General features: G+C 45.8%; 1 protein-coding gene across 1 annotated transcript; it reads left to right on the top strand.

Annotated features, from left to right (window-relative positions):
• The first annotated feature begins 1,603 nt into the window (after positions 1 to 1,603).
• Positions 1,604 to 24,263, top strand: VXN (vexin). The gene is made up of 6 exons (XM_029222706.1): positions 1,604 to 1,670; positions 7,135 to 7,190; positions 15,451 to 15,601; positions 19,486 to 19,547; positions 22,095 to 22,186; positions 24,080 to 24,263. Exons 1-6 carry the CDS (start codon positions 1,604 to 1,606, stop codon positions 24,261 to 24,263), a joined length of 612 nt encoding a protein of 203 aa, XP_029078539.1.
• The last annotated feature ends 1,283 nt before the right edge of the window (positions 24,264 to 25,546 follow it).

Here is a 25,546-nt window from a genome sequence, read left to right as displayed (position 1 = left end):
GCAGCCATATGGAAAACAGTATGGAGGTTCCTCAAAAAACTAAAAATAGAGTTGCCATATGATCCAGCAATTCCACTCCTGGGCATATATCTGGAAAAAACTATAATTCAAAAAGATACATGCACCCCTATGTTCACAGCAGCACTATTCACAATAGCCAAGACATGGAAACAACCTGAATATCCACTGACAGATGAATGGATAAAGATGTGGATGGAATGCAATGGAATACTACTCAGTCATGAAAAAGAATGAAATAATGCAATTTGCAGCAACATGGATGGACGTAGAGATTATCATATAAAGTGAAGTAAGAAAGAGAAAGACAAATACCATATCACTTATACGCGGAATCTAAAATAAGACACAAATGAACTTACCTACAAAACAGAAACAGACCTGCAGACATAGAGAACAGACTTGTGGTTGCCAAGGGGGAGAGAAAGTGGGGATGGAATGGATTGGGAATTTGGGATTAGCAGATGCAAACTATTACATATAGAACGGATAAACAACAAGGTCCTACTGTAAAGCACAGGGGACTATTTTCAATATCCTGTGATAAACCATATGGAAAAGAATATGAAAAAGAACATATATATGTATAAATGAATCACTTTTCTGTACAGCAGAAATTAACACATAGTAAATCAACTATACCTCAATAAAATAAAATTTTTAAAATATTACATCATTATCAACATGAAGAAATAAATCTGTAATGGTGTAATGAAAGGCCATGGGTTTGACATAATACACCTATGCTTCAACCATACCTTATTTTTGTGTATGTATACAGAATATATAGGATAAAATATAGGATATATATAGGACAGTAGGATATTTAGGATAGTATACAATATATTAGGACATTTAGGATAATAAAAATACAATCTCCCTGTAGCTGGGCAGCTCAAGCGTCAGGCACTGCTTGTTACCCCCATTCCTGCAAGCACCTGCAGGCTTGTACAAGGAGATGCTAAACACACAGCTCTCTAGAAATGTCAGCCTTGTCATGTACTGGCATGAGGCGAGAACGCTCTGGAAGAACAGTCCTTTTGTTTAAAATAGAAACTTTCAAGGAAGCCAAATTAACACATGACAGATTACTGAATAGCCAGTTCTGGAGGGAGGGGAAAGAAAAAAAAAAAAGCCTCTTCATCTCTGAAATGAAAAGGGGAGTTGCTGGTACCAAAATTCACGTTTCCTTTTCGGTAAAATCCTCCAGCCACGCTTGGCGCTACCCGAGTAGGCGATTTCACTTCATCACCACTTCACAAAAGACTTCCAAATTCACTGCGGCAGACACGGCAAAATAAAAATGTTAAATACATCCTGGCCGCGAGGGGACTGAAACCTCCAGGCTCCATCAAAGGTTCGCAATAATAGGATTCATAAAAAAAAAAAAAAAAAAAAAAGACAGATGGGATTAGAAAATGTTGCAGTGAAGACTCTGGAATGAGATGAGATCACAGCACCAGCCTGTCTTTTGTGGACCGGCACAATGATCCCCGAGCCAGACTGGATTAGGAAACCTCGCGACTAGGGGTTCAGAGAGAGGCCTCCGGTTCCCAGGCACTTTTGGGGAGAGAAGGCTGAAACGATGCATCAGATTTACAGCTGCAGTGATGAAAATATAGAAGTTTTCACCACCGTGATTCCTTCCAAGGGTGAGTAAAATTGCCCTCGACTGTTTCCTTAACGTGGCAGGCTAAGCAGGAGAGCAAAGACAGTCATGTGCTACCTTATTACGGTTTTTACCCCCAGGTTTCTGAGGTCAGATGGTCTCTCTGTTTTGACGGTGTTTGTGGTTGTTTCTGAAAAGGAGGCATATGGATGAACGTCAATCATTGAAAAACAGTCCATCAAAGGGGAAATGAGGGCAGCTAACTACTCCTCGTTTTACTTAATTCGATACTGGCAACCCAGTATGCCAAACGAAAGTGACAGCAAGCCATTGTTTTACGAAACAGACATGAAAACAAAATTCCCAGGGCAGACAGATTCTTTCCTCTTCTCCAGTGAGCAAGTGGGTTCTGAAATGAGAAGCAGCTGGCTCAGAAGTATGATTTCTAACTGTGCCGTGAAATATGAGGAGGGATCATATTTCTGGCAGTGGCCTAAAGTCCAATGAAGTGGTCCAAGAATGCCCTGACCCAGGCTGGCCTCTGCACAGACCCCAGGGCCATGCTCCCAAACTTAACCTGGCACTGGCACCGCCAAAGAGTGTGACTTTGTAAAAGCCCTGCTGCTCTGAGGTGAATGGTGTCAAGGCCTGGGAAGGGCTCTGTGTCCCTGGATAGTTCCCTTGCCCCCTGCAGAGCTGGGCCCTCTCTCCTGCCGCCCCTGTGCTCTCCCTGCAGCCCCTGTATTGCTGGGAGAGCCTGGGACCCCGGCTTAGCCCCTGGTCTCATTGTCAGACTGAATGAAGAGGGCCGGATGTCTGCTGGTGCTGTGACCCCCTGTTCAAATAACCCCTTTCTTCTTCCCATGTCAGCCATCGACATGGCCACTCCTGGGGGGAAGGGAGAGACTCAGCCTGGCCACAAAAAGAAAGCCAGCAGAACATAAATTAAGCTTTAGACATCTATTGCCAGTCAGAGGGAGAGAAGAAAAAGCTGGGAGTCTGCCCACGTGCTGAAGTTGGGACACCCTCTGGAGACTCGGGAATGTGCCTGAAAAGTCAAAGCCGACCCTCTGACCCGACAGTTCCACTCCTGTAAATGCTCTTATACGTGGATGCTTACAGGGCCACTGGGTCTCCAAGGGCAAAACTGAAAACAACTTGAATGTCCTTGAAGAGGGGAAGGGGTAAAATGTGGTGTCATCAGACTCTGGAATACTCCACAGTAGTCAACAGGGAAAAGAACTGGATCTATGTGTGTGGACACAGCTCCCAAGAGCATCATGTTGAGAGAAAAAAAAAGGCTAAAAATTATTAAATTTGTACAGTACTATATATTGTTTATGGATACATATCTAGAGAAAAGCATAAAAAACATAGGCTGGAAAGACACAGATAAAGTTAGTGATGATAGTAGCCCTGGAGAGGGAGGAAAGTAGAATTGGGGAAGAGTAGAAAAGGGACCAAAACTTGTCCTCTCGTTTGTTATTTCTCTTGTATGAGAAGAAAACAAATTGAAAGCAAATATGAAAATCTTAAAATGTCTATGTTCTATAATTTTTTTACATTTAAAAACATTTAAGGGAGAAAAACATCAAAGCTGAATGGTCCTATTAAATTAAAAAGTTATTATACGATTCAGGAGCAATGTCATACTTCACCTGAAGAAAATCATTCAAAACAGGACCTTTGAATCCATTTGCTTAGCAGAGTAGTCAAGAGACCCACCACCACTTATACGCTGTGTGACCTTGGACAGGCACTTAACCTCTCTGGGCCTGAGTTTCCACTGTTATAAAAAAGGAAGAACTAGAACTTACCTCCCAAGGTTATTATGGGGGGAAAAATGAGATATAGACAAAATACATAAAGCATCTAGAACAGTACCTGGCATGGTGGTAAGCACCATTAAATATATCACTTACAAAGTGACTTCCAATTTTATTCCATATTTTGAGCAATGAATATGTTTAGTCAAAGATAAATATTCAATCTTATATTTCTTTTCTGCCATTTTTATTCATGGCCACCCCCTGGTATTAAATCAGTCATCAGTATTCATGGACATGTCACTGCTCAGGAAGCTGTTCTCTAGAAAAGGAATATCCGCAGTTTTAATCTTAGACTGTAAGTGGAAGAAGTCCGCCTCTTCCTACGCCTTGTTGTGCCTCATCTCGCCTCCTCCAGAGCACCAAGCATAAGGCTCTCAGTGGGCGAAGACGGGGCCAGGTCTTCCTAAGTCACTGCTTATGAGAGAGACTGGTAACTCTTCATTCCATCCCCACGTTCCCTGCCTGCAGAAATATAGGCTGGTTTGATTTTCTCTAACAAGGGTTAGAGTCCTCCCAGGTATGCCCTTTCCCACACGCTCCTGTGCACAAGTTCAGCAACCTAGTGTTTAAGAGCGCAGGCCTTGTTCCACCACCAACTGTGTGACCCTAACCCTCAGTATCTACCTAAGAAATAGAGTCAATGAAGACACCCGACCCCAAAGAGTTGCTGTGAGGAGTGAATGCGAGAAGGAAATAAGTTGTCACCTAGTAAAGCTCAATGCGAGCCATTATCACATTTACAGTCGTTGTATTATATCCCTGTTTTCCAACATACACACATACATATATAATGGGTTCAACCTAAATCTATGTACTTTTTTTAGCTGAGCCATCTTAAATCTCACAAAAATATGGCAACAGCAAGTGTTATGGTGTTTCTTAAGTATTTTAAGGCACAAGACATAGATCAAGTCTGTAACTGAGGACAAGTATGTATTTTTACTTCCTAGAGAGAAGGAGAGCCCTTTAAGGGAAAGATTTCATAGGCACAATTCACAGTAAATATAAAAGATAAAATCTGTGGTTTTACCAAGAAGTTATACCAGAAGTCATTTCCTGAAGCTCACCAGTGGGTTTAATTCTAGGGTGAACAGCATTCAAAATAATTCTCTTGGGGATAAACAACAATGCGGCAGGGTTGGCAAGGGGAGCCGGGGAACAGCAGGAGGAAATGGAGAAAACTCCAGAAAGAGAACTCCTGACGGAGGCTACAGTCTCTAGAAGTTATCACCTCTTCCTTCCACCTGCCCTCACCTTGCAGAGAAAGAGGAGAATTGTATCAATAATAACTAATTGATAGTTACTAATAACTAATATCAATAACCACTAATTCCTGGGAACTCCCTCTTTGCCAGGCGCCAGGCCAAGGGCTTGATAAAGATTAGACCATTTAATTCTCACCGCAGCCCTCTGAGGTAGGTGCGAGTTTTACCAGAGAGGAAAGTGAAGCTTAGCAAGGATGAGTCATTCGCCCAAGTCACACAACTGGCAAGTGGTCAAGTTGGGATTTACACCCAAGTGAAAGGAGTCTGGAGCCCTGGCTCTTAACCAGCCCTCTGCTCGCCTGGCTTCATGGCAGCAGGCGCTCTGCAGAAAATAACACAGCTCTCACCTGAGCACTAATCTGAGATGTGACAAGAAGTCATTTCCATTCTAGGCAGGGCAGTGGCAGGGTGGGGTTTCATTTCCAAGTAAATCACTTTAGCATCAATGTGCAAAAGAGATGTCCGGGTGTCTCCACTTTCAACAAAATGCACACCTTTTTCCCAACCAAGTAACTTTTTTATGGCTAATTGATTCTTCAAGTTTTTTTTATTTTTATTTACTGTGGTAAATAAAATTTACCATTTAACTATTTAAGTGTCCAGTTCTGTGGCATTAAGTACATTCATATGGTTGTGCAACCATCACCACTATCCATTTCCTGAATTTCTTCATCTTCCCAAACTGACACTCCGTACCCATTAAATAACAACTCCCCATTCCCTCCTTCTTCCAGCCCCTGGTAACCTCTGTTCTACTTTGTGTATCTGTGAATTTGACTAGTTGAGGTATCTCATATAAGCAGACTCATACAATATTTGTCCCTTTGTATCGGGCTTATTTCACTTAGCTTAATGTTTTCAAGGTTCATCCATGTCAGAGCATGTTTCAGAATGTCATTCTTTTTTGAGGCTGAATGATATTCCATTGTATGTCTATACCACATTTAGTTTGTCCATTAATTTGTTAATGGATATTTGGGTTGTTTCCACCTTTCAGCTATTATGAATAGTGCTGCTATGAGCTTTGGTGCACTGGACCAAGTAACATCTAAAATTGCAATTGCCCACCTCCTAGAGTAATGGAAACAAAAATAAACAAATGGGACTTAATTAAACTTAAAAGCTTTTGCACAGCAAAGGAAACCATAAACAAGACAAAAAGACAACCCTCAGAATGGGAGAAAATATTTGCAAATGAAACAACAAAGGATTAATCTCCAAAATATGCAAACAGCTCATGGAGCTCAATATCCAAAAAGAAAAACAAACCAGTTAAAAAATGGGCGGAAGACTTAAATAGACATTTCACCAAGGAAGATACACAGATGGCCAAGAGGCACATGAAAAGATGCTCAACATCACTAATTATTAGAGAAATGTAAATCAAAACTACAATGAGGTATCACCTCATGCCAGTCAGAATGGGCATCATCGGAAAATCTACAAACAATAAATGCTGGAGAGGGTGTGGAGAAAAGGGAACCCTCCTGCACTGTTGGTGGCAAGGTAAATTGATACAGCCACTATGGAAACCTCCAGTATGGAGGTTCCTTAAAAAACTAAAAATAGAACTACCATATGACCCAGCAATCCCACTACTGGGCATATGCCCTGAGAAAACCATAATTCAAAATGAGTCATGTACCACAATGTTCATTGCAGCTCTATTTACAATAGCCAGGACATGGAAGCAACCTAAGTGTCCATCGACAGATGAATGGATAAAGAAGATGTGGCACATATATACAATGGAATATTACTCAGCATAAAAAGAAACGAAATTGAGTTATTTGCAGTGAGGTGGATGGACCTAGAGTCTGTCATACAGAGTGAAGTCAGTCAGAAAAACAAATACCATATGCTAACACATATATATGGAATCTAAAAAAAAAAGGTACTGATGAACCTAGTTGCAGGGCAGGAATAAAGAGGTAGACATAGAAAATGGACTTGAGGACATGGGTGGGAGGGGAAGCTAGGGCGAAGTGAGAGAGTGGCATGGACATATATACACTACCAAATGTAAAATAGATAGGTAGTGGGAAGCAGCCGCATAGCACAGGGAGATCAGCTCAGTGCTTTGCGACCACCTAGGGGGGTGGGATAGGGAGGGTGTGAGGGAGGCTCAAGAGGGAGGGGATATGGGGACCTGCGTATGCATGTGGCTGATTTGCTTTGTTGTGCAACATCAACTAACACAACTAACACAGTATTGTGAAGCAATTATACTCCAATAAAGATCTATTAAAAATAAAATAAAATAATAAAATTGCAGTTGCACCCACCTCTTCTTCCCAACCCCCCTCCTCTGGGCCCCGTCCCACTCCAGGTGCAAACCCTCTCTGTATTGCTACTGTAGCTACATCAGTCTCACAGGTGTTCTCTAAAACCATTCCTTTCTCTCTCTTTACAGTGCCCAGTCCAGCCAGAAGAAGAGTCAAGAGCTCTCAACATCTCTTAACCAAGAATGTAAGAAAACTTCAGTTTTGATCCCTTTTGTTGACTTTCATTAAAAAAGCAGTGTCTAGCTTCTTCACTCCCCACCTCCCCCCTACATCCACACTCTCCACGGCCTGGAAAAGTTTTCCGTAGCCCATGTTGCTGTTGCATTCTCCATCCTCCACTTAACCAAAACAACTGACAAATGTCAACCAGACAACAAACAGTCCTGAATTGGACCCCCTTCTGTCATTTTCCCCACAGAGAATAATTTTCATTTTATATACACATTTTTTTCCTTAAACAGAATCCACAGTGTAGGTAGAGCATCCCTGACTTGGGTGTTCTATTGTTGGCATTTGCAATGTCCCACTTTTTCACTATTATAAATAGCAGTGCAATGAATTTGTACAAAATACTGTTTCCTGGATTAATCCTATGGTGCATAGGCCTCAAAGTGGAATTAACAAGTAAAAGGATAAGAACAGTTTCATCCATCCATCCATCCATCATTTGCATTCCTACACCTGTGCTAGAGTGGAGAATAGAACTGTGATTTTTTTTTTTTTTTTTTTTTTTTTTTTTTTGTGGCACGCGGTCCTCTCACTGTTGTGGCCTCTCCCGTTGTGGAGCACAGGCTCCGGAAGCGCAGGCTCAGCGGCCATGGTTCACGGGCCCAGCCACTCCGCGGCATATGGGACCTTCCCGGACCGGGGCAGAAACCCGTGTCCCCTGCATCGGCAGGCGGACTCTCAACCACTGCGCCACCAGGGAAGCCCAGAACAGTGATCTGTAAAAGATGGCTTCTGCTTCTAGTTTCGTCACATACTACCCGGAATTCTGGACAACTGCTAGGCTTCCAACAATGCTTTTCCATTTCCCTCCAGCCCCACCAGCACTGGCTTTCATTTCTTTGTATTATTTTTTGCTTCTTTAATAAGCACATGCATTACCTTAAAATTAGTTTACATGTCTTTAGAGCCTGTGAATTTCTCATTTTACTTACAGATTTCTTTATACATAAGCTGTCAATACATCTTTGCACTTTAAAAGTTTTATTTTAATTGCTAATTGTTCCCTCCTGGTTATACTGGAGTTTCTATCACAATTGTTTTTGTAGAACACTATTTTGATTTTCTAAGTATCTCAATTTTTAAAATCCTATTCTCCATTTAAAAAAAATTTTTTAAGTGTCCTGGGAATGAGATTGGTTTTAGTCTTTGTTGTTTTATATACATTTATTACTTTTTAAATTCCCAAAACAGGATGGGCCCATTACAAAATTTCAAATACTAAAAAGATGTAAACTATGATATCAGAAAATCCTGAGAAGCTATAGAACATAGTGGTTAGGTATGCAGACTAGAGTCAAACTGCCTGGTTTCTTCCATTTCCCACTTTTAAAACCCAGTTCTATCCATTTCTAGCTATATGACCTTGGGCACGTTGCCTAACCATTCCAGGACTTGACTTGCTTAACATTAAAATGGGGAGAGTGAGGGCTTCCGTGGTGGCGCAGTGGTTGAGAGTCCGCCTGCCGATGCAGGGGACACGGGTTCGTGCCCCGGTCTGGGAAGATCCCACGTGCCGCGGAGCGGCTGGGCCCGTGAGCCATGGCCGCGGAGCCTGTGCGTCCGGAGCCTGTGCTCCCCAACGGGAGAGGCCGCGACAGTAAGAGGCCCGCGTACTGCAAAAAAAAAAAAAAAAAAAAAAAAAAAATGGGGAGAGTGAGAGAGCACATCCCAATACCCACTGGAAGGAGCAAATGATTTAATACATGTCAACTGCTTAGTCCAGAGCCTGATACGTACTGAACGTTCAATAAGCACTGGAGTCTTTTTTAATGAAAATGTCTCATATAACAATGTACAATTATCACGCTTTATTGCTCAATAACATGCTGTTTTGCAATTTGCTTTCTTCACTATATAAATTTTGAGCATCTTTACATGCCAATTAATACATACAGATCTTCCCCATTCTTTTCAGAGGTTGCATAGTACGTCATTGTATGAATGAATGTACTATAATTTTTTACCCAAACCAAATCTGATGTTTTCTAGATTATTTAACCAAATCATCAATAAATGGGGTTTCCCCATTTTCTCCAGTTAAACAATGCCACAAGAAATATTCTTGAACGTATTTTTTATGTTCTTATGCAAATGTTTTTGAGGATAAATTCACAGATATGAAAATGCTGGGTCATCAAATCAACACCTTATACTTAAACGTACACAATGTTATATGTCAATTTTAAAAAAGAAAGAAAATGCTCAAAGGATATGAGCATTGAAAAAATTTTATAGCTATTGCCACATTCTTAGCAACTGTTGTAAACTACCTTTACCAGAACACCTGAGCCAACACTATATGGTATCAAATGTTGTTAATCTTTGACAATCTGATAGGTGAAAACATCTCATTAATTTGCATTTCTTTAGTAATTAATATCATTCTTCATCTTTTCATAGATTTTGATATTTTTCTCCCTATGGGTTAAAAGACATGTCTTTTGCTCATTTTTCTGTCAGTGGTTTATCCTTTTTTAAAAATGACTTTGAGAATATTTATATACTAAGAAAGAAAGGGCTTTTAATGGGTTCTTTGCTGTAGTGCAAGAAATTCTTGTATTTCTCATGATCCCTAAAAACTTCAGCACACAGTCTAGAAGGAAAATGCTGCTGACTTTCAAGGAGCAGTGGGTGTCACCAAAAATGGGAAGGGGAGGGGTTGTTTGTAGGTAATTTAGAGTTTGAGCACAGACTTGAGTTTGGCATTACAGTTGATCCCGGACTTATGACAGTCTGACTTTCATGATTTTTGTCTTTACGATGATGCCAAAGCGAAACGCATTCAGAGACCATACTTGGAATTTGGAATTTTGATCTTTCCCCAGGCTAGTGATATGGGGTACAACATACTCTCTTGTAATGCTGGGCAGCACAGCAAGCCACAGCCTCCCACCAGCCACACGATCACGAGGGTAAACAAGGATACACTTAGAACCATCCTGGACCCAGACAAGCATTCTGTTTCTCCCTTTCAGTACAGTATTCCGTCAATTACATGAGATATTCAACACTTTATTATAAAATAGGCTTTGTGTGAGAAGATTTTGCCCAACCATAGGTTGATGTAAGTGTTCTGAGCACGTTTAAGGTAGGCTCAGCTAAGCTATGACGTTTGGTAGGTTAGCTGTATAAAATGCATTTTCAACTTATGATATTTTAGGGGTATTTATCAGGATGCAACCCCACTGTAAGTCAAGAAAGATCTGTACTCTGGATATGAAGGAGCCACAAGTCATTCATGACTCTGGGAAGATCCTTTGGGAATTAGGAATATTTAGTTTTCAACCAAGTTCTTGCCTTGAATTTCTAACCTTAAACAGTGTTTCTGTCTGAATCACCACTTATACCAATACCTACTGGCTTTATAAGGACAGAACTGTGACTACAAAAGCTTAAAAATGGAAACTAAATCATACTCTCTAGGAGATAAATAAGGTGCTAGGGAAGAAATTTCTCAAGGGATTTAGAACCCAAACAAAGGAGACAACTCTCTATGGTGGAAGTGAAGCCACAGGGGCATGAGCTTCACAAAGCCCCCAAAACATGGGGCACCGCCTCCTGGAGTATCCATTGACTTCAGCCAGGCTCTGCAGAACCAAGCTCCCAGCTTTCCTGGGAATGGCTTATGACTTTCCCTCCCTGAAACGTTTTTACTCCAAGGGGAAAAAAAATGAGTCAAGTATATGAATACAAATAAAAATTGCTTTTGATGGAAAAAAAAAGAAAAAACAGAAGGTAGGGGCTTGTCTTCAAATATGCATTCTTCCTCCAGGTAAGACAGCTTAATAACGCTCTGGCCTTTGAGCTCTCCTCTGAATTTCTAATTTCCCCTAACAGCATGACTCATCCTTTGCTCATAAAACTCAGACCCAGCTGCACAGAACATTCAAATTAGAAAAGACAGGAAAGGTCTTAGTCTACCTAAGACGGGGGAACTGAGTCCCAAAGAAGAAAGAACTATCTCTGACCTTTTCTTTTTTAATCCAACTGGCTCTTGGCTCCCCTTTTGAGTTCCCGAGAAAATCGTTCATATTTTGCAGCTGCTCTAATGTACCAATATTTAGGACTTTGTCCCGAAATTCTTATTTGTCTCTATTCTCACCCCTTGGGCTACCATACGAATGTGAGGTTCCTTCCTTTACAAGTATCTCTTTCCTCTCCGAATCGTCCTTAGCGCGGCCGTTTCCTCTCTCTCTGGACCCCTCGTAAGTTACATGTTCTTCTTCTACAGCCACCCAGTGTTCCTTCTCTAGATGGTTTCACTAGTCTTTTTCTCCCCATCCCCTCTGATTCTTAAGCAATTTTACTGACGTCCTGATCATCCTGATGCCGCAGACATCGTAAGAGTAGCTTAAAGGAATAAATTTACACCAAAGCGTGGGTTAGTTAGGGCTTCCGGTGCAATGGAGCCATTACCACTGAGATTCACAGCCCCTTCAAAATAAGCAGCAGTGCCATCATCAGGAAAGATGAAGGAATGGGAGTGCAAATGTCACATTCTTCCCAGATTTCAACCTTGTGGAGGAGCGGTGATCTGATTTTTCCATCTGGTGATCTGATTTTTCAAAATGCACTGAGCAATCAATTGCACTTGAAAATTCTTACCTGGATGGCAGCACTTCCATGGGTCTTACAAAGAGCACTTCCTTAGAAGTTATGAAACCATGATCCTTGTTCAGGTTCCACCCCTTACAGCTCTGTGACCTTGAAGACACCCGGCTTCCTCTGGCCTCAGTTTCCCTGTGTGTAAAATTAGGGAGTTGGGCTAGAACTTTACTCTGGATGCCGTCAACCAACATCATGATGATCCTTCATCACCTAGGTCTCACCCGTCTTTCTAACTCCCTACCAGCCCCCTAGGTCTCTGATCTGAACCCAGCAGGGAAGCATCAATTTATCACAGTGAATCTGTTACACAAGTACAGCCCCTACTTTCAGCAGGCAATTCGTTGAACTTGGAAAGGGAAATCCAACATTAAACACGTCTCCTCTTCACCCCTTCCCCATTCCCCAATCTCACCCTTGTACTCAGGGTGCTAAAGAGCCTGTGCTCAGACCAGTTTGTTCTAAGACCAGCTGCAGTATCCAGCCCGGACCGTATCCTACAGACCAGAAAAAATCCAGGCTGACGGGAGGCTTTCAGGAGGTCACAGCCATGCATCCAGCTGTCTGTTCCCTGGCGTGGGCCTGATGCACTGCCCTGAGCCCTCTCAGAGCCTCCGCAATTGTGGGGCATGAGAAGCAAGCACGAGGCCAGCTAAGAAAGGGAAGTCTTCCAAGCTGAGCCCTCTCCTCTGGCATCCTTCAGGGCCGAGAAGATACCCTGCTGAGGCACTGGGCCCTCAGTCAGGACCTGGGAAGTAACCAGCCTCACTCCCACCCCAGGAAACCTACATCCAACAGGGGGCGGAGCAGCTAATGCCTCTCCACTCTCTCCCTCCCCATTCCCTTCTCCCACCCACAATGCAGAGAAGGGCTGGCTGAAGTTTCTTGTTCCTAAGAGGAAATATTTGCTTCCTTTTCAGGGGAGGAAATGCTGGGCCTCCCCATTGGACTCCTCAGGCTTTCACATCCTGCCTTACTTCCTCCTTCTACAAAATGGGTCGGAAAACACACCAGCCCTCACTCATTAGAGGAATGCTGAAAAAATGAAAACAAAATTCGAAATAGCTGTGATGAGAGGTAGACAGCCAAAGGCTTGAATGTCAGTAATGAGGCTCAGGTCTCTCCCGTTGGACCTGGAGGTCCACATTCCAGGGGGAACCCTGAGGCCAAACGGTACACGTGTCCAAAATGCCATTAATCTAGGAAATTCCAGCATTCTGGGCGACACCATGGCAGAGTGCAATGCTAAGAGGAGGGAAGGAAATGGAAAAGCTGAGGCGACTGTCTGTGCAGGGTGGTGAGTCCAGACCACCCACTACTGCACCTTACAGCCCCCAGTGAGCTGGCGTCGGGCAGACGGGTGCTGCCCCCAGCCTGCACTGAAGGCTTGCTGGAAAACCAACGGAAACACCACCTTCTAATCATTTTGCAATTTACAAACATATCAAATCAACACATTGTACTCCTTAAACGTATACAATCATATGTGGAAATTTATATCTCAGTAAAGCTGGAGGAAAAATATTTTTAATTATTGGGGGAAAAATCCCACATGCTGCAGTGCCCAGAAGAGAAAGGGCACTAATCCTAAATGATCCTTAATTATCATCATCTTTCTCCAAAGGCAAAGAATGAATGAGTCTGGGTCCTAAAACGGGCCTGAGAAGAGTTAATTTCCTAATCCAGATAAGACCAAATGTGGGATATATTACTTTTTTAAGCAAAGGACTATTTGTGATAAACTGAAGCAAAGAGTGACAGCTCCCCTTCCTCTGTTGGGGACGGACGTGACCGCTTCCTGATGCTGTAGGTAAACAGGTGGCACAGGGAAAGAGAACCTGCTGTGTTCCTGAAATCTCTGCGAATGACCGGCAGTGACTCTGCCCCAGTACAGCAAGGGTGGTCAAGAGGATGACTCCTTTCCACATAGCCTTAGAGTACCAAAACTGGGGTTTAAACTCAGGTTCGCATGACCCCAAACGGAAATTTATCTTCTTCATCACTGACAATCTGATAGGAGAAAAAACAACTTTGTTTTAATTTGCATTTAATTATTGTTGTTCAGCACCTTTCATGTTAACCGGCCATTTGCATGTCAATTGTCAGCTGGTTTTGGCCCCATTTTTCTATTTTTTTTCCTCTTTATTGATTTGTAAGTTTTATGTACATAGCGATAATTCCCTATTATATGTAACAAATGTTATATTGAGCCATATTCTATTCTAATGTCTGCTGTTTGTTTGTTTGTTTTTTAACATGCATCTTTGGTCTGTCTGGTATTCATTTTTGTATGAGAAGTGTGGACATGGATCCATTTCCCCCAGTGGCCTGACATTTATTCCAACAATATTTATTAAAGGTCCAATTTTTCTCCACTGAACTGAAATATAACCCTATTATAATACTTAAAAATTCAGTCTTATTTGCTTCAGCTTCCTCCACAATTGTTACATTGGACAATGGGGAATTCATCAAAGGCTCGACTGTAAAGGCTGAAATGGGTCCACCTCACTCACAGATAGACTGGGTGCCAGGATCTGGCACAGAGGTGCCCTCGCAGGATGTCTGTAGAAGGAAGGAACGAGTGAGCAAGAGAATGAGTAAATACAAACCTCAGAGAAGCTGCAGTGTAATGTTGGAAGTTCTAACCTGCTTCAAAGGAGTGAAGACATTCAGACTGCGCGACCCCAGTGTCATGGCTATGCATTCAAACATGCACGATATGTGCCCCAAATTGCTAAGATTCCCTTTCTCACCCCCCCATATTAAGAGAAAATATGGTACTATTTGCCTCAAATTTGTACATTTAAATTATTTCAATGATCTAAGTATTTTTATTATAATTTTAAAGGCCCATTTCAAGTGGGCCCTGACAAAAGGGGTATTCCTCTTCATGTACTTTCCCAAAACCACTATTCAGCAGGGGATCATTATTGAAAACACCTTAGCGTGTAGCGCTCCGTTCTGGCTTGCCAGAATTTCCACTTACCGAGCCACAGGTCGTGGAAACTCATCTCTCAGCTCCAGCTGACAGGCACTCTACAAAGTAGAGGAAACGTGAGCGTGCGGGAGCCGTGCCTGCTTTCTCTGGCCAGCAGGTTCTTCCTTTTTACAACCTGGGAATCAGCTGGGCCCCGAGCCCTCTCCCTAGGTCTCCCCTCCGCTGGAGCATCCAGAAAGCTGTCCTCTACGTGAACAAGGGCACCCACTGAGCTGCAAATACTGTAAGAGCCCGATTTCCAGGGCTTGTCCTCATTTCAAATAGCCTGTTCTATTGTCAAACTATGTCCAGCCCTGGGGCAGTTAACTGGCCCCAGTCTGGGGCCTGAGGGCCCAGGCTTCTGACTCTGTGAAGGGACAGCTGGTGAGGAGCCCCCAGAAACCTCATTTTCCTGCACCATGGTGCCACTGGACATGCTGAAGTTAAACACAACACTTCGCCGTTTCAGTCCAGTCTCCCCAGGTTTCCTCGCTGCTCCCAGCAATGGCTGGAGTCAGGAAGGCTCCGTGTCAGCACGAGGTCCGTCCGCAAAGCTGCAGTCCTGGCCTGGGCTGTGGAGGCTGAGATTCTAGGGGAGGAACAAGCTGACGGTCCTTCCTCCCCCCCGCAGGTGGTGATCGAGTCCGACCTCTACACATCCCGGCCCCTGGAGCTACTGCAGCACCGCAGCGACCACCGCGACGGCGAGGCCCGCAGGTCGAGCTGCTTCCAGAACGCACGGCCGCAGGGCACCCACCCCGCCAAGACCCCCGCCAGGCCCGGTACGTGCGTCACGGCCCGGGTCCCCGGAACCTCCCTGGGGGGCAGTGGTCCACTTAGAGCAGCTGCCACGGTGTCCGCGAACTGGCTTGTGTGGGCTCTAGCCACGTCGTGATCCTCCCTGGCGTCCTCCATCACGCCCGGTGGGCGGAGCACCTGCACGTGGGGCCGCCGCCTTCCCCAGTGCATGCCGGTCCTGCTCTGAATGCACCTGCTCGGCCCCCCTCCCCCACTGCAGCACCACAAAACTCCTTCTACCTTAAAACACTCGCTGCTGGGTCTGCATGATGAGCAAAGATGCTCTCATCTACCGCCTAGCTCCACAGGCAGTCCTGCGGGATTCAGGAGGAGGTAAACATCATTAGACGCTGGGGGGAGAGGAAACCAGTGTACACATGACTCATGAAGCGAAGGAAGCTTACGTTATTTTACAGGGTGTGTGTGTGTGTGTGTGTGTGTGTGTGTGATTATACAGGCTCTTCATTAGCTGCCATCTTAAAATCCCACCATTTTAAATTTGAACGCCTTAAACTATTTCAACAATTTATAAAAAGAATTTAGAGACAAATTTGTTTTGAAAGCTGGAAGCATTAGAGTCTTACCTTCCACACTATTTTGAAAAATGGCTCCCACCCCAAGCAGTTAAACAGGAATCTGTGTCTAGCCTGCTGAAGTCTGTGATCGTATTTAGCCTTTAACTCCTGGTTTAGGTTATTTCTGTTATGCCCACAGCCTCAAGTGATTCCTATTTTTAACTCCAGAAATACACAAAAAGTCTAGGACATCCTTTTCAAAGCTGTTGGGTGTCAACAGTTTTGTATGTTAGAAGAACTGAAAGTAGACTCCATTGAGTGTCTCTCTTTATCCATCCATCTCCTCTCTTTCCTCCCTTATAGATGTTAGATTGGATCTCTAAGGTTTCTTTGGTCACTAACACCCTGATCCTGTTTTTAAGATCCTATGTGTAAGAACCCGTAAGTCAAGCTATATTCTCTAGTTAAGGGATTACATATATACATTTTTATGGAGAATGAAAGCCTTAGGGAAACCACAATGTGCCTTGCAAATTGAGAAGGTAATTTTTTTCCCTCTGTCTATATATAAGTGGGTAGGTGGGTGGTGGTTGCCTGTGCGTAGAAAGAAAAAGAATATCTTCTCTACAAAATCACAAAATGAATTTAGAGCCATGTTTCTCAAATTTTAATGTGCAGAAGAATCACCTGGGAATCTCGTTTTTATGCAGAGTCTAATTCAGTAGGACCAAGTAGGGCCCCAGATTTTGTTTCTAATAATCTTCCAGATGATGCTGATGATGTTGGTCCAAGGACAACATACTGATTAGCAAGGATTTAGGGAAGATCTAATGGGTGGTTCTCCAGGTGGCATCCCTGGAGCAGCAGAACCACCTGGGAACTTGCTGGAAATGCAAATTTGGGGTCCCACCCAAGACCTATTTAATCAAATTCTGGGGTAGGGCCCAGCAATCTGTTTTAACAAGCCTGCTCCCAGGGTGACTTTCCACCTCCCTGCAGGTGGAGGCCCACTGATCTCTGCAAGCACCCCCTGCCGATCTACAGAAGAGGAAACCGAAACCATGGAAACTGACTTACCCAAAATGCACTGCTCAGCAGCAGCAGAACTGAGATTAAATCTCATGTCTCCCGATTTGCCAGCTAATTGCGTCTTTCCCCCGGAAAATAATGTCTTTCCAGCTGTCTGGTTTTAGGGGCTACTTTCCTCCCTAAGTAGCTTGTGGAAGCTTGGACTGAAGGGGAGAACAGCAAGTTAGGAAATGGAGAGACTCTGCCCGACATATGACAGTCAGCTCATGCAGGGAATGTGCTAGTCAGGTTTTTAAAAAAAAAAAATTGAGCTGGGCATCGATTCAGTTCCTTCAGCTCCCACAATCTGACAGATTCCAGAGGGGATGAGAGGGAGGGAGGGTTTCTGAGTCAAAGCCAGACCCACAGGAAAGGCTGGGCACCGGCCTTGGGCACGAGTTTTCCATCCTCCAGTCAGAAGGATATGTGTCTCCAGGGATCTCAAATCTGGAGACGTGTTTCTTTTCTGAGCTAAAGGAGAAGGCTCCTGGGTGCTGTAGCCTTCTCACGTGGGAGAAATATGCTCTGAGGAACCTTGGAAAGAGTGGGGACTCTGAAGTCTTGAGCAGGTGAACCTCAAGGGCCCGGAAAAGGGGACACCCACCTCCTGGGCCGGTGGAATGTCTCCACTAGGATGTCCTTGGGGCATCTCAAAATCAACTTGTTCAAATGGAATTCATCTTCCACCTTCAAACCTCTCTTGCTTTCTCAGCTGGTGCCACTATCCATCTTTCCAGCAAGCCGCTGGGATGTTTATCCCAATACCCCCTTGTCCTCCCCACCCCCGCTCCACACACTAACCACTGACAGTGTCAGTTCCTCCGTATGTCTCATCTCTCCTTGGTACCAACCTCAGGCTACCGGGTCAGACTCCCTTCATCCCTTGTGTGTAGCCGCCAAGCCTGGTCGTCAGCTACCAGTCCTTCTTGCTCCACAGGCTACCAGAGGGTAGCCTAAAGCAGCACCTGCCTCTGCCATCCCTCTGCTTTAAACACTGTGTCCTCTCCACCCCCAGATGCCCTCCAGACCACGCCCAAGGTTCTCCAGGACCCAGTCCTCTGCTCACCTCTCCAGGGCCACCTCCTGTGACACTCCTATCCCTGCCAATCCATGCACAGAACAGCCCTGAGCTGTGGTGTAATTGTGACCACTCATTTATATTCCGGACCTTCCCCGACACGTTCTCTCTGTGGATTGCCCTCCCTGGGTCTCCCCACCTAGCAAACTCCTCCCAGAATGGGTTAGGGGGTCCCTCGGTCAAGTTTTCCCAGCCTTGCAAGACCACCAAAGAGGTCAGCTTACCATTCCCTAGATCTTCCTCACCCAGCTTCATCGTAACTGCCGTGCATCTCTAAAGCCTCTGTTTCCTCATCTATTATGACGTCTACCTGTGAGGGTTGTGGTGAGGATTAAATGAGACAATGTTTATGAGTCTTACACGCGGCACAGCGACTGACACAGTAAATGCTCAAAAATATAAGCTACTGTCGTCACTTACGCCAGAGCACGGCACACCGTGGTCTGATCTTGGTAGCCTGTAACTTCATTTTATTGGCCTTGAGATGTTTTCCTCGGGGTGGGGGGCTGGTATTTCTCTACGCTGTAGTCTGATAGCATGGGGCTCCTCCAGGAACATCTGCCCCAGGAGTGACTCGACTGAAGGCCAGCCTTCAGTGGAGCCCCACTCCACCCCACCCCTGCCCATCACCAGCTACCTCAGCTCAACATCTGGATTCCCAGCAGCAGGTCGAGCCTCAAATAAAGGCATAGAAAGAAGGTTCTCACATACATCTCATGCCAGTGCCTCAGGACTCTGATAACCTCCAATACTCCCACATTATCAGGCTTACTTCCCACAGCAGGCAGGACTTTGAGCTCATTTTCACAGAGGCGTGTCCAGGAGCAGCAGGTTAAAGGACTGATCCCAGCTATAAAGACTTAACTCCTGATAACCTCTTGTGATCTGGCGCTTCAGGAAGAAAGGAGGAGCTAAGGGCACATTCTCTGAGTCCCCTACTGCAGGCAGACCTCGTACTGAACACCTCCACACGCGTGATCTTATTAGACCTTAGTTCTAACCTCCCCAAGAGCGCCAGGGGTGCAGGTGACCCACTGGACAGTTGTCCCATTGCCCAACCCTAGTGCGTGATTTTGCTGCTCAGTACAAAGGCCGTTAGAATATTCCTGGCTTGTGATTGATTAGCTAAGGGATAATTGATGCAGAACCCGGGGGAGCTGGAACCCAGAGTACCACTGAGTAACGTCCCCTCCGTTCAACTTTGCAGTGGGGACTTCTGAACCCAAATCAGCAAATCTGTGTGGGAATCGAGCATATAGCAAAGCTTTGGTAAGTAAAATCAACCTGGTTAGCTGTATCTGCTGTGCTTTAACCTTCTTGTCCTGTCTGTGCCATGAAGACAAAGTGTCCTTTGTTCCAGGCCTGAGGATTATTAGAAAAGTGTAGCTGAGGGTTCTTTGCTCCTAAAGCCTACCAGCTGGTGGCACACCACTGGCCACCTCTCTCTTTCTTGCCAGAAATTCAGCTCTTAGGTAAACAGAAGGTATTACCTAGCGGACATCTCAAACAGGGGGGAAAGAAGCAGTGTCTGTGGCAGGCCCCTGCCAGGTGGAGGTGTCTGACCAATTCCCAGGGGCAGCTATGGGGGTAAAGAGATGCAAGGGTCTCGAGCACTGTGAAAACACAAAACACCATCACCTCAGAGGGAACTGCTGAGCCACCTCCCACTGGGAGCTCTGGGGCAAGGATTGTCCATCTGGGCTGCCCGAGTTGGACCCAGCTGACCGATCCTTTATATTTTCTTCCCGCTCTTTCATGGCATGCAGGCTGCCCAGGACGGCATGACCTTGGGCGAGGTGGCCCTCCGTAGCCAAGGACACCTGAAGGAGCTGAGGGCCACCTGCTCCCCGCCCTCCCCCAGGGGGAGGACAAGGCGGCTTGTCCTTCCCTGAAGGGGGATCGGGTAGTGCATGTCTGGGTCTAGCTCAGCGTCACCCTGAAAAAATACATCTCCTTCACCATCCTCTGGGCATGAATGTGGGTGTCCCCTGGGTTAGCACAGAAGGGGTGGAGTGGTGGCTGGAGGTGAGGTCAGCTCGGGCATCCTGGGCTCTGCGGGCATCAGCTCTCGAGATTCACGGAACTAGAACAGACTGGAGAGAGCGTCTGAGTCACCCGCTCGTCCTTATGGAACAAACTGGACAGAGACGCGAGCGCTTTGCTCCTGGTCTGGGCAGGAAATCGAAGCCAATTATTTCATTTAGGTCATCCCTGTACTAGGAAAACCACACAAAGGGCAGGGATGGGACAATCAGGGGCCCCCTGTCCCAATCTGGGACCCAGGGGAAACTGAGGATGGCTGGGCCGTTACCACAGAGCGAAGGTGGTCAGGCTGTGACAGCTCGAAATGCTGCCCTCAGCTGAGCCCAAGGCTAAGGGGAGAGGGCAGCTCACTGCCTTGGATTACTTGCCCCCAGCCCCTGGGCTGGACTCAGTGTCCTTGGCAGAGAGGAAGCTGCAGCTGGGAGGCCAGAGCGAGGTGGGATGGGACAGGGTGGTGATGGGGAGGTGGTCACAAAGGAGGGGGCGACAGTAGTGCAGAGGACAGAGCGGCAGCATGACTGACCCTTTCCTCTGGGTCTGAGACGGTAGGGCTGGGGTCCTGCAGCTCATTGGAGCCCCCATCCCAGGGCGGAGAGCAATTCAGAGCTCGAACAGCTAAATCTGATTTTGACGCTAACATGCGCTGGGGCAAACAGGATGGTGGACGGCCCAGGAAGAAGCATGTTTCTGGGCTGCTGACACGATGGGGAGGGACAGCTCCCGAGAGGCCACAAGGTGGCACAGTGACTCTCCCCACAACCTTTGGCCCTTGCGGGAGAGAAGGGGCAGTGACTCCTGGTGTCCTCAACCTGGAATTTTCCAGCAATTTTAGGAATGTGGTGATCTTAAGCCTTCCCTGGGGTGTGGGGTGGAGGTGCAAAGCGGAGGTCTGCTGACTGAACAAACTCGGGACCTAGCCCTGCTTGGGCTACCAGTGATTTTTCAATTCGGTACATGTTTCTTGAGCACTCACCACCTCCTTTAAGGAGAGCTGAGGAGGGCCGCCAAAGGGTAAGCCCCAGACCCTGTCGTTCGCATGCCATTCCTGGGGAGACTGCACCGGCATAAGAAACAAGTAGACAACCGTAAAGAGAGAATTGGTGGGATGCCAAAACATATCACATTAAGGACTCAGTGCTGTGGGGATGCAGGAGACAGAGAGAAACCAGCTGGGGCACCAGCCTGAGGGGAGGCTTCCTGGAGGAAGTGGTCTTTGAAGGGTAGGCAGAGATGAGGCTTGATCCAGAGAATGAAGGAAAAGCTGGGTGAGTGAATCCAGGAGGGGCCCAGCGTGTGTGGCAGGTCTTGTGGGAAAAAAAGGAGGTCCTGTCCCAAGTGACTGGTCCTGAGGCTGCAGCAGAGAAAAGGGAGAGGGTGACACTGATCTTGCAGAACCTGCAGGATTTGACAACAAAGTGGACACAGACCATAGGGGTGCAAGGGGGACAGAGGCCTTGCCAGATTGAGTTGCTTGCTTTCAAGTTTCTCTAGGTAGGTGGTTCTCAAAGTGGGGGTCCTGGGACTAGAGCACTTGGGAACTTGTTAGAAATGCAGATTCTCGGGCCTACATGAGACCTACTGAATCAGAAGCTGGGGCAGGCCCAGCATTGCGTTAACAAGCCCTCCCGGGGGCACCTGGTGCCCGTGGCGGTATGAGGACCATTGCCCTGGGTTGATGGTAGTTCAGTTTAGCTGATGCCCTTTCCAGTGGCTCCAGCCACTGCCGGAGTTGGGGACATGGCGCCATCCTCACACTCCCTTCTCACAACCTAGATGCCTCCGGTGGCCCGGATCTCAGTGAAAGCTCCCGCCGTCCTGGAGGTGGCAGCTCTGGGCTCGGAGAACGGAGCTGTTCTGACCAGAGGGTAAGTGCTGTGCCTCCAGCCTGGCTGCCTCAGGGTTCCCCACCCGCTCCTGTCCTGCTCCTGGGCCAAAGAGTAACAGGTGGCCGGCTGTCAGACCCTCAAGAAGCTAAAACAGAATCCCTGCCAGCTGTAAATTACCTTTTAATGAGGGCACTAATCCCGGGTTTCTGTCGCCACATCAACTTTTCCCCTAGGATTAAGCCGAAGTGTTTTTGATGGTTTTCACTTCATTAACCCCACTCTTTAGATTAGGAGAAGTCTAAAGAGGGAGGGGTTTTGGTTAATTAGACAAATGTAATCACAGGCCATATGCAGAGCCTCCTGAAGGCATGCTGGTGTCAGAAATGCCTCACGAATTAGATTAAGGGCCCCTGCCCAGGTAGAAAGTACACAAAATACAAATGTTTCAAACCAAATTTATAACCAGCACGTTACTATTAACTCTGACCCAGAACCAGCAGCTAGAGTAGCAGGAGTGATAAGCCCCCCAGGAAGGCCCTCACTGCCTTCAACATGGCACAAAGAAGATGGCAATAAGAGTCTTAAACTCAACTCAGCATGTACATTTACGCCCCCATCATCATCTTCCAGACTGGAGAGAGCAGAAAAGTGGCTTTGGGGATGATGCAGGGTGTGGGTTCTTGACTCAGATCTGCCTGCATGCCCAGCACCGCTGCTGACTTGCTATGACTTCAGGCAAGTTGTTCAGACCTCCGTGTCCTCATTTCTTTAAAAACAAAACAAAACCCAAAAAATGGGGACGCTCATAACCTCTTGAGAGATTACTGTGAGAATAGGATGAGATAATGTGAGAAGAGCTTAGCACCAACGGTTGCATCATTTTTCAAGAAGCTTACAGTCTGGGAATCGGAAAGACACGTGCCTGGGAAAGTGATAGATGCTCACATATGAGGGGCCATGCCCTACAATATCAACCCAAGGTATGCACACCTTGAAAGCTGAGGGAGTTAGAGGAGGAACAGACCAGTGTGAAGCCCTTTTAGGTGAAAGAAAGCCATCTAGAATGAATGATAAAAGCCAAGCCACTCAACGTATTGGGACCTAGTTAGAGAAAAGTATCTTTTCGATTGTATTAAGTTTATAGCAGCAAATTGTTGTGAGCAGCAATGGCTGTTGCTGCCTGCTGCAGTAACCAGCAAACGCGAACCGTGTGCCTCAAGAGAGGCGCCCTTTCCATCCGCGCAGCTGCATCGCAAAGGGTTCTTCTAAATGGCCCGTTTCTCTCTAAGCTTAGACGTTCTCATTTCCATTTGTTCCTGGACCCTGGCTATTGAAAAGAAAACGAAGGCCATTCTTTCACTGAAGGAGAGCAAGTGAGGAAAATGAACATTTATTGATGTGGACCATGTGCCAGATGCTTTGTGACCTTATTTTCCTCCTCACAAAAGCCCCTTGAGTTAGATGAAATTATCCCCATTTCGCACATGAGGAAACTGAGGCTGGCTGAGGTCAAATCACTTGCCTGAGGTCACACAGTAAGTGGGGAGCAGGATTCAGCCCCAGGGCTCATGGGCTTTCAATAGCTGACGCTTTGTGACATCTGCTCTTTCCAGCAAGATCGTTTGTGTAGAGGTGGAGGGATGGCGGGTTGGGGTGAGGAAGGGTAGAGTTTGGAACAAGAGCAGAACTTGGGATCCATGAGCCAGTGTGCTCAGGGCCACCTGCTTCCCTCTCCCCATGCAAGGACCTCCCTGGGGCAGGGGGGTGGGGTGTCATTCCTGCGTGGGCCCCAACAGCGACCCTCCACTGTGGTCACAGGATGTGTGAGCAGAGGAGTGAGGGCTCTGGCTCCTCTTATTGAGGGCAGCAATTAAAGAAGGACAGGCTCAGCACAGTGACCGCCCTCCTCACCCACCTGTGCATTTTCTGTAGATCCAGGCACCTCAAGAAGATGACTGAAGAGTATCCTACCCTCCCTCAGGGAGCAGAAGCCTCCCTACCGCTGACAGGAAGTGCTTCCTGCGGCGTCCCCAGCATCCTCCGGAAAATGTGGACCAGGCACAAGAAGAAGTCTGAATACGTGGGAGCTACCAACAGCGCCTTTGAGGCTGACTAAAGGTGACCCTCCCCAGGTGCCCTGCGCTGGCCCGAGTTCACTGCACAAGGGGAGGAAACTTCCAGATGGGAACTGAGCGACATTCACCTCTGCTACTAGCTGGTCCACGCACATCACCCTCCAGTACTAACTAATCGCCCCGGCTCAGGAAACGGGAAAGGAACCTCCCTCGAAGGCAAAAGAAAACTGTTCCTTCTTAGAATCGATAAAGCCATTGGTCTGAAAGTGACTTCGGGAGGTCATCAAGTTTATATCCCTATGTTTAAGCAAAACGGCACCAAAATCAAACTTTCCCAACCCATTTTAAAGACCTCCAAGGAAGCAAGCAGGCAATTCCTCAGTCTTCCTTGTGAGTCGTTCTAATTTCCGGTATAAATGTAAGAATTTGATGTTTCAGGCACTTGTAAGCACAATGGTTCTCACTGTTCCTGCCACCATATTTATTTCATCTTGATGAGGTACGATTTTTAGTGACAAAGCACTATATATATTTACTTAGTAGTTCTAATATTCATTTGAGTGTATCGTCAAGATCAGTTCTGATGACATTTGGCATGATTGCATGAACTCTGTATTCTTTTACATGTGATTTTTCTATAGGAAAACATGATTTAAATTTTTGAATGCTAACATTTTCTGAAGTGACACAGTCTAGTGGAATTAATAATACCTTGCTTGGGTATAATTATTTTAACTTTTGAAAATGCTCTCCCATCCATTACCTCTTACATTCACAAAATTCCTGTTAAAGAAAGCACAATTATTCCCAATCTACAGATGGGGAAGCTAAGGGCCTTAAGAGGTTATGCGACTAGATACCAGGTAGTGGAACTAGATACCAGGTCCTCAGCTTCTGCACCAGACTCCTTGCTTTGCCTACTCTAGTAACTGATTTGAGGATGGTTTTGAGGGGTAGGAATATGTCTCTGGGGGCAACATTTTAAGGAAACGATTTGACAAAGTTAGAACCAGTACATGATATAAATGATGTAAACCATTCATATGGTTTCATAATATATCATATTATGCTTTCCTTCTTTTAATGGAAATGTCACCATCAATTCTATGTCAACATCAGTAGCCTTAAAATGATAACATAATAATGATAGTTACCATTTATTAAATGCTTACTATGTGCCAGGTGGGTTAGTGAGCACTTTACATACATTATCCCAATCTTTCTGTCAACTCTGAGTTAGGTGGCCTTCCCCATTTAATAGACATGGCTTTAAAGTAGTTAAATGATTAGTCTGAAGGCACCTAACCCATATGGGTGTCAGGCT

Source organism: Monodon monoceros, unplaced genomic scaffold (assembly GCF_005190385.1).
Source record: "Monodon monoceros isolate NGI ecotype Baffin Bay Population unplaced genomic scaffold, NGI_Narwhal_1 Super_Scaffold_14, whole genome shotgun sequence".
In the NCBI taxonomy this organism is placed as follows: domain Eukaryota; kingdom Metazoa; phylum Chordata; class Mammalia; order Artiodactyla; family Monodontidae; genus Monodon; species Monodon monoceros.
The sequence above is the reverse complement of the archived record's forward strand: the minus strand, read 5'-3'. Positions and strand labels throughout refer to the sequence as shown.

Coding starts and splice junctions, on each gene's coding strand:
- VXN (XM_029222706.1), top strand. CDS start 1,604: ATGCATCAGATTTACAGCTGCAGTGATGAAAATATAGAAGTTTTCACC. Junction 19,548..22,094: donor GAGCATATAGCAAAGCTTTG/GTAAGTAAAATC, acceptor CTCACAACCTAG/ATGCCTCCGGTGGCCCGGAT. Junction 22,187..24,079: donor GGAGCTGTTCTGACCAGAGG/GTAAGTGCTGTG, acceptor CATTTTCTGTAG/ATCCAGGCACCTCAAGAAGA.